The sequence below is a fragment of the Lathyrus oleraceus genome, chromosome 5 (assembly GCF_024323335.1).
Source record: "Lathyrus oleraceus cultivar Zhongwan6 chromosome 5, CAAS_Psat_ZW6_1.0, whole genome shotgun sequence".
Classification (NCBI taxonomy): domain Eukaryota; kingdom Viridiplantae; phylum Streptophyta; class Magnoliopsida; order Fabales; family Fabaceae; genus Lathyrus; species Lathyrus oleraceus.
In genome coordinates, this window is record NC_066583.1 from 219,007,452 (window position 1) to 219,015,512 (window position 8,061).

The following is an 8,061-nucleotide window of genomic DNA, read 5'->3' on the forward strand; positions in this document are numbered from 1 at the left end:
ATCGACAATGTGATTTAAGTTTCAGATCAGAACAATGATCATTTCGAAAACTTAAGATCTTTAAATTCCAATTGGTAAAACAAATTTTCAAACTAAGTCGCCTTAAATGGGTCATCTAAGTTTGATTTGTTTATTGTAGGCCTTAGCCCTTTTATGTTTTAAACTTTGAATTCTGGTTAGGGGATATGAGTTAATTTTGATCCATAAAGTATAATTCCATAAGCATACCTTGTTGATACATATAAATATTGAGTTGGTGAGAGAAGAAATATGTTATAGTCATTTATGAGTTCCTTATGGCCCATATAACTTCTTGTAAGGTTTCATGCGTTTTACCTTCATAAATTAAGTTAAATATTGCAAAGAGTTGCTAAAAAGATTTGGAATACAAAAAAGCAAAACTAATTTTTACTCCCATGAACACTTTGTGTAAATTAAACAAAGATGGGGGAAGAAAATTAGTAGAGGAAAGAAAATATCAAGGGATGATCGATTCTCTTATCTATTTCATTGCTAGATGTGGCAAAATAGTCCAGGCGCATCAGGTATGCGCACTTTGCCCACACTTTTCTGTAAGACGGACCAAGGTTTTCGGTATGTACAGTATAATATGCCTGCACCTGCCCCTCAGCGTCTTTATTTTTTTACGGGACGGGTCAAGGTTTTAGGCTCGCGTCCTCAACAATGCTTACCCCGCCCTATTTTTTGCGAAATTTTACAAGGAAGACAAGCTTGTTTTCCACCCCTACTAATTGCATCTCATTAGGATATCATGTTTTTGTTTTTATGTGTGCACGATTTCAAGAAAAAAATCAAAGAATCACACCTAATTGTGGTCAAACGCATTATGAAGTATATCACTAGCACACAACTTATTGGTTTATGGTACTCCAGAGGGATTGATTATGCTTTAATTATGTACTCTGGTTCATATTTTACTGGTTAAAAATGGATTGAAAAAGTACAAGCGGTACATGTCATTTTCTTGGTAACTCACTTGTCTTCTAACACAAACAAGTATTGTGTTAACCATAATTAAAGCATAATACTTTGTTGCAAATAATTGTTGTGCACAACTAATTTGGATGAAACAATATTTAATTGATTGTGAAATTAATCTTGGAACTTTCCTAATTAAATGTGACAACACTAGCACCATAAACATCATTAAGAATTTGATATTTCACTCTCAGACGAAACACACTAATATTAGGCATCACTTTATTAGGGATCATGTGTCTTCATCTAATTAATTGGCAGAAATTTTTACTTAGTCATTTCCTTAAAAAAAGTTCTTTTTCATAAGAACTGAACTAAAATTAAATCAAGCATGCATTAATTAAACAACTTTATATGTTTCTTCTCCTTCTTCTTCTCTTTATTTTTTCTTTATTTCTTTATATGGTTTTATGTGTTGTGCAAGTAATTGTGACTTTCATGATAAAAAAGAGAATAAACCAAAACTATCATAAAGCATCATCAAGGAAAAAAAAGGATTGAAGTAAATAAAAAATTAAAGAAGGTTCTAATGTTTGACACAAGAGTATCAAATTCTAATAACAACATGAAAGAAATTGAAATCGTTCCAAGCTTGCTTGTGATCTTGTGTCTTAGTTGCTTTTATTTGTTTTAGATGATTAGTTTGTAATAAGTGTAAGTAGCTCTCAAAGTACTAAGGTAATACGCACACACATAAATATTTTTCTAAAACTTCATTTTGTTTCAAAATATTCTTAAAAATGATTCTGGTTTAAGACTAACCGATTAAGAAGCATACTTAATCAATTATGAATAAAAAATTTGCTCTCTAATCGATTAGGACATTTGTCTAATCGATTATGGAGACAACTCTCCTTGTAATTGATTAAGAAGCATTTTAATCAATTAGGCTCCAAACCTGGTAAGTTATCTCCTAATTTATTAGGTCATAATCGATTAACACAACATTCTAATTGATCATAAAGTGATTCAAATCCAAAAATCCTTCCTTTTGTGACTAATTTTTTTACTATATAAGGGGACTTATGTTCACTTCAAAACACAAGAAATATGAAATATTACAATTCTTTTTTATTCACTCTCTTCTTAAAAACTTCTTATACACTTAGAATTATTTTAGTGTTGAGAGAGTTAAATACTAAAGTAAGAGTTGTGTTTGTTTAATTGTTGTTTAAACATGCCTAAGTTGTAGTTATAAATCAAGAGTGTTATTTTCTTGTAACTTTGAGATTGTTATAAAGGTTGCAAGCTGAACTTGAAAAAAATCTGGGTGTAAAAAGATTGTGGTTAGTCTTGTGATTAAATCTCTTTTTTTAGTGTAATTCTCAATGATAAATTTATGTATTAGAGTATACGACTTGGTTTAAGGTTAAACCAATATAAATTCTGGCGTGTTCTTTCATTTCCTTTATCCCTTTTTTCCTAGTTATTTTCTATTCAGCTCTTAAATCTTTTCTTAATCTTATTTCTTAAAATTGACCAAGAAAAATCAACATCAACATTTTTATTTAAAGTTTTGATTTTTTTTTATCACAATTCACCCTCTCTCGTGTTTTGGAGTCACTTGGTCAACATACATTACTTTCAACATCTTCAAGCTTCATTTGGAGACCCACTCGCGAACGAACTCATATTGAATATTTTTCAATTTGTTTCAACAGCGAATCACAAGGCTTCTTCACGTTAAAGAAAACCAATAGAAGATTCCAAGTCAGATGACAATGCAGTTGTAGTTGTTGCGACACAACCACTTTGGAGTCACGAAGGATGATTCTCTCGTTGCTCGTTTGCAACTATTAAGAGATCATGTGTTTCCTAGGAGACAACGTCCTTATCACCATGATAACAAATTTATTCCCGATGACTATGGGGACAAAGAAAACATCCATAGACTACCAGAAGATCATCTTACAATGAGATCTACCTCACACCGTACTCAAAAGAGATATGAACATTTTATGCTAAATAGTTTCTTTCCCCTTGACGACGGAACATATTCACCAAGCATATCATTGATTGTCGCATCCTTAAGTATTTGGGGAAGTCCCCAAAGCTGGTAAACTATGATGGTATGGGAGATCCTAATGAACATCTTGACCACATGGATATTATGTTGGATTGCCACTAAGTCATAATTGCATATTTTTATTCTAACTCTCAAAGGAACCAAATTAATATGGTTCAAGGCTCTAAAAGACAATTCCTTTAGCTCTTAGACAAATTTTTCTTGACAGATTTACTTTCCACTTCACTACCCATAAACGTCATTCGAAGACAATGGTCGTGCTCAAAACCATTCACTAGAGGGAGAAAGAGACGCTCCTAAAATACATTGACTGATTCACTAAAGAAGTAGTAGATGTCAGAGAAGCTAATGATAAACTCAAATTTGGATTTTTTAAAAGAGCTAGAGATTGGATTGCATGTTAAGAGAGAAGTTGGGGTTGAAGGCACTAAAGAGAATGAGTGATCTACTTTCCTAAGCTAGATCTTATATCAATTATGAAGGGAAGCTACTAGCATGTAACTTTGATAAGAATAAGACGTCTTGAAGTGGAAAACAAAGACAACAATTGTCATGAAGACGAAGATAAGGAGAGGAGCGAGGGACCTCGATCCTGGTTTTCATGATATACTTGGTTGAAAACTTTTAGAGAGAAAAACTTGCAAAAATGTGCCAACACAAAATTCAAGATAGTTGAGGTGAAATATCCATATGATGTGAAAGTGTTGGCGCACACCGACAAAACAAAGTACTGCAAATTTTACAAATGTCATGAAAATGAAACAGATGATTGCATTTATACAAAAGATTCAATCTAAGAATTAATCAAGAAAAAATTTGGTCGGTACACCATGGAAAACACATGACGAGGGAACAATGAGAGACACAAGAATTCTTCACTAAAAGTTATATGACGAAGCTGAAGAAGCGAAGTGTTCCCCTCGTTGGGTGACACCCCGCCCCGAAAGGGGAACCATGATTATGTATCACACTCTTATGTTTGTATACTTGCTTAATCCGAGTGACATTCTCAGGATAATTGTCTTGCAAGGAAAGCAATATGTGTCTAGGTGCTACATGTCTCTTTGCCAAATCAGCGACATGTTGCTTCTCATCTGTGGTCAACCTACCAATAAACGAATGACCTTCTAATCTATCAGGTAAACCATGATTATGTAACCCACATTTTACATCAATCTTCCAACCAGATCCATCTTTCGCCGGAGTCGACCTGATTTTAAATGGACATCCACATTTCTTGGATGCACTTTGGGTACCACTATCACTAATCTTGTGTTTCCCACCTTTATGAAGTGTTCCGGTTCATTGATTTATGTGTTCCGAAACTCTTTCTTTAAGTCTTCCGGTTTGGGAAAAATACATACCGGAAGTCTTTTTGCAGGTGTTCCGGTGCGAGGGGTGTGAAAGTGTAATTTCTGAAATTTTCAACTGAATGGTAAAAATGAAATGGTAAATTGGTTAAAATCAATTAAGGGTAGAATGAGAATTTTTAAAATTTTGTAGGGGTATGGGGCTAACTGTAGGGGCACAAGGTAAAATTTTCGAATAAATTTTGTCTTAAAAGTGAAGTGTGACTAAAAAACGAATGAATTGTGAGCGCATGGATGCGTCCGGAGATCCATCTCCAAATTCTAAATATATATTTAACTGTTCGCGAGGTGCCCTAGTACATCTAAGGGTGCATTAAGAACCCCTACAATAAACAAAAAAACGAAATTCAGATTGATTTTAGAAATTGGGCTATAATTTTAAATCAGCCCAATCCTGCACTATCTGAATAAACTGATTTAACTAACCAAACCTGATTCAAAACAAACCCGAAAAAACCAAGATTCAAACCGGTCGGAAGTTGGGCCTCTATTTTTCATCCGAGGATGAGATCGATTTGGGGATTTGGAACTAAACCGACTCGAACCGATGTCCAACCCTACTGGTTAGATACTAAAAAGAAACATATAAGTTCATAGAAGAGATTGAACCTTCCAAAAAATGATAGCAAACGCTTGTACAATACTAATGAGAAGGAGTCATGAAGGACACATCAGAAGGAAAGGAGTCATGAACAGATCCAAAGAAATGGACAGATGAAAAGGAGCATTGGAGGTTGCAGTTTATTTATAAAATGAAAAAAAAAAAATTGTCTGCTGTTTAGGGACTTGTTATTGAAGTGTCAAAAAAAAGTGTCTTAGAAAGTGCAACAGTAGCATTCTCTAACATAGAAACTTCAATCAAAACATATATTTTCGATTTATTCGGCTAAATCGTAATACATTTTATTTTCTATGATTATGTTAGGATATCAACAAAAACATCATTCAAAGAATTCAAAACAAACTCAAAGGACTGACATGTGATTGCAAACAAGATGCTGATCAACAACTAGCCACTATAGTTCTGAATCAGAAACGCAGATGTTCCCCCGACATAGCGGGCATACCCTGTGTATAATACATAGAAAAGATTAGATACTTTCAAATTCTTATATCTTCAAATAGTTCAGTTATACAATAAGTGTTTTACTGCTTCGTCGGTACACCATGGAAAACACATGACGAGGGAAATAATTGTTTATATTCATCAATCGGAATCGAGAACCAAATTCAAGCAAGAGCCCTGAACAACCCATTATAGGCTTCAGGGACAACGAGAAGGTAGAAGGCATCGCATCGAAATGCCCAATTTTGACGTCTCATGAATTCTCATTGACCAGGGCATACGAAGAAATATTATTTTATCTGCAATGCAAGAACATTTCTACCAACAATATCAAAGAAAATTGAAAGAACACCAACAAATGTAAGTAGAATTTTATACTCTTTGAGACAAATTGAATGTCATCCAACACGAAATTACACAATCATAATACATCCTTTATCTGAAAAACCAAATCCCTTTGTCCTACTTCACAATTCAAAATAACAGAAAGCCAATACTATTAATTACACCGAAAAATCAATTTTTTCTGGTATACAGAGCCTGGCATCTGTTTGACTTATTTTGGATTGGAGAAGAAGCCATTGATGGATGGCATAACCTCAGGGCTCTGGCCGCGGAGAAACTTTCTGACGAAGTGTTGTGAATATTTCTCACCCTCCGATCCATTGGCAGGAATTCCTGCAGCTCTGTTCTGTTTGGTTACCCTGAAACAATAATCAAATTTAAGAATTCAATTATAGATCATAAAACCCCAAAACAAACAGCAGCACATCATATCAATAATTGCACCACCAAGCTTCAATTTACATTTTCATTTACACATATACAACTATTTCAGCAATGTTACAATGATAACAGATCTAGAAAAACAACATCATTTATATAAAAACTGATACAATTGAATTGAAAATGGTTTAATGAATTCTAAAATTTATTTATGAACAGATACACAAAATTCATAGCTAATGCATAGACATAATCACAAATATAATTCATGAAAGACATATACCTGACTTCAGGATTAGTGGTTATGTTTCGAACAAGTTGCATAGCGCAGAGGCCAATAGCCATACCAACAGGCACGAAAAGTGGGTATACCTATTCACATCACACAACACATAAAACAGAGTTAGATATCATCAAATCATATAACCAAAACAAAAGCTATACTGATAAATATGTATGTACCTCGGGTCTAATCCATCTGTTGGGAGCCATGTTGAGAAGAGATGCAGAAATTGATGAATAAGGAGATGCCCCGCTTCCAAAATAAATCAATGGAGACGGAGCAAAATTGGAGAATGAGAATTGTGAATGTGGGAATGGGGTTTGTAAACTTTATATATATATGTGAACGTGACACCGAAAAAGGGCAAAAATAGTACTAGAGTAATCCTAAAAGTACGGGAAACGTGTGTACCAAAGGTAAGATTAGATCAGCAATGTACAACCTTCCGTTTATTTTAATAGTTGCGTTCAATTTGTGTCAATGAATGTATGTAGGATCGGCTCTCAGTTTTCTTGGCTTTTAATTCGGTCTTTTCTTTCTTTGAATTCTTAGTTTAGTTCCGTCTTTTTTTCTGCTTTTTCTTCCCGCCAACTTTACGATTAGTTTTTTCTGTTTTCTCTTCGATTTAGGGATTTCTGCATGGCACTTTTTTTTTTACAATTTTGTGTTCTTCTTGAATCACTTCAACTTGCCTATTAAAAAACAAATATTTTATATAGAAATACATGGTAGATAAAGTGGCTCTCATATCGTTAAAGGCTGAACGTCCAATAATCATATTACATGCGTAAGGACCGTCAATGCCTAAGTACTTAACATTTTATTTTTTAGGTGTGAGATATTTGATCGAACTCTAGTATGTCGAAGAGTAGCTTCTTGTTTCGATAAATTCGACAGGACCTTAACATGTCGTCGAAGTCTGCTCACATGTTGTAGTCGAAATATGTTAGGATTGTTAGCATGTCAAATTGAGCCTATTTGTTATATCGAATTGTTTAAACTAACTTGTTCTCTAAGTTAGCTTGTGTAATGAGTTTGTGTGTAAAAGCCCATTAGTTTAGTGTATTAGTTTTCTTATAAATAGCATATTAGTCTCTCATAATTGTATAACACAAATCCTAATTATGGTGAGAGAGGTTATTTGCTATTATGTAACACTTGTAATCTTGTTTCAAAGAGAAAGTAAAGAATGTCAGTTTATAACCAATTTCATTATGTTCTTATTATTTTCTTCTTTTCTACCATTGTGAGTTTCTTACCGATCAAGAAATCAATTATACTTTGTAATTCCGACACCGTTTTCACAACAAATTGGTGCGGTGAGCATGAAGAAGAAGACGTCAACAAAGTATGAGATTGAAAAGTTCACCGGAGTGAATGATTTCGGTCTGTGGCGCTTGAAGATGAAAGCCCTACTGGTTCAGCAGGGTTGTTTAGAAAGCGTTGAAAGGAGTCGCAACCATGGATGTTGCGTTAATGGATAAAGAAAAATTGACTATGGTAGAGAAAGCCCACATCGCCATCTTATTGAACCTTGGTAATAAGGTTCTTCAACAGGTTTCGAAGGAGACGACATCGTCAGGTCTTTGGG

General features: G+C 34.1%; 1 protein-coding gene across 1 annotated transcript; it reads right to left on the minus strand.

The window, feature by feature from the left end:
- Positions 1 to 5,818: 5,818 nt before the first annotated feature.
- LOC127083067 (uncharacterized) lies at positions 5,819 to 6,947 on the minus strand. The gene is made up of 3 exons (XM_051023296.1): positions 6,650 to 6,947; positions 6,471 to 6,559; positions 5,819 to 6,165 (listed from the first exon to the last, which is right to left on the minus strand). The coding sequence occupies exons 1-3, from the start codon at positions 6,677 to 6,679 to the stop codon at positions 6,018 to 6,020; spliced, it is 267 nt and encodes an 88-aa protein (XP_050879253.1). The 5' UTR covers positions 6,680 to 6,947; the 3' UTR covers positions 5,819 to 6,017.
- Positions 6,948 to 8,061: the final 1,114 nt, after the last annotated feature.

Excerpts from the sequence above, each read along its gene's own strand:
- LOC127083067 (XM_051023296.1), bottom strand. The coding sequence starts at position 6,679 with ATGGCTCCCAACAGATGGATTAGACCCGAG. Across the intron at positions 6,560-6,649 it reads ACAGATGGATTAGACCCGAG|GTATACCCACTTTTCGTGCC; the intron begins GTACATACATAT and ends TGATGTGAATAG. Across the intron at positions 6,166-6,470 it reads ACCACTAATCCTGAAGTCAG|GGTAACCAAACAGAACAGAG; the intron begins GTATATGTCTTT and ends TTATTGTTTCAG.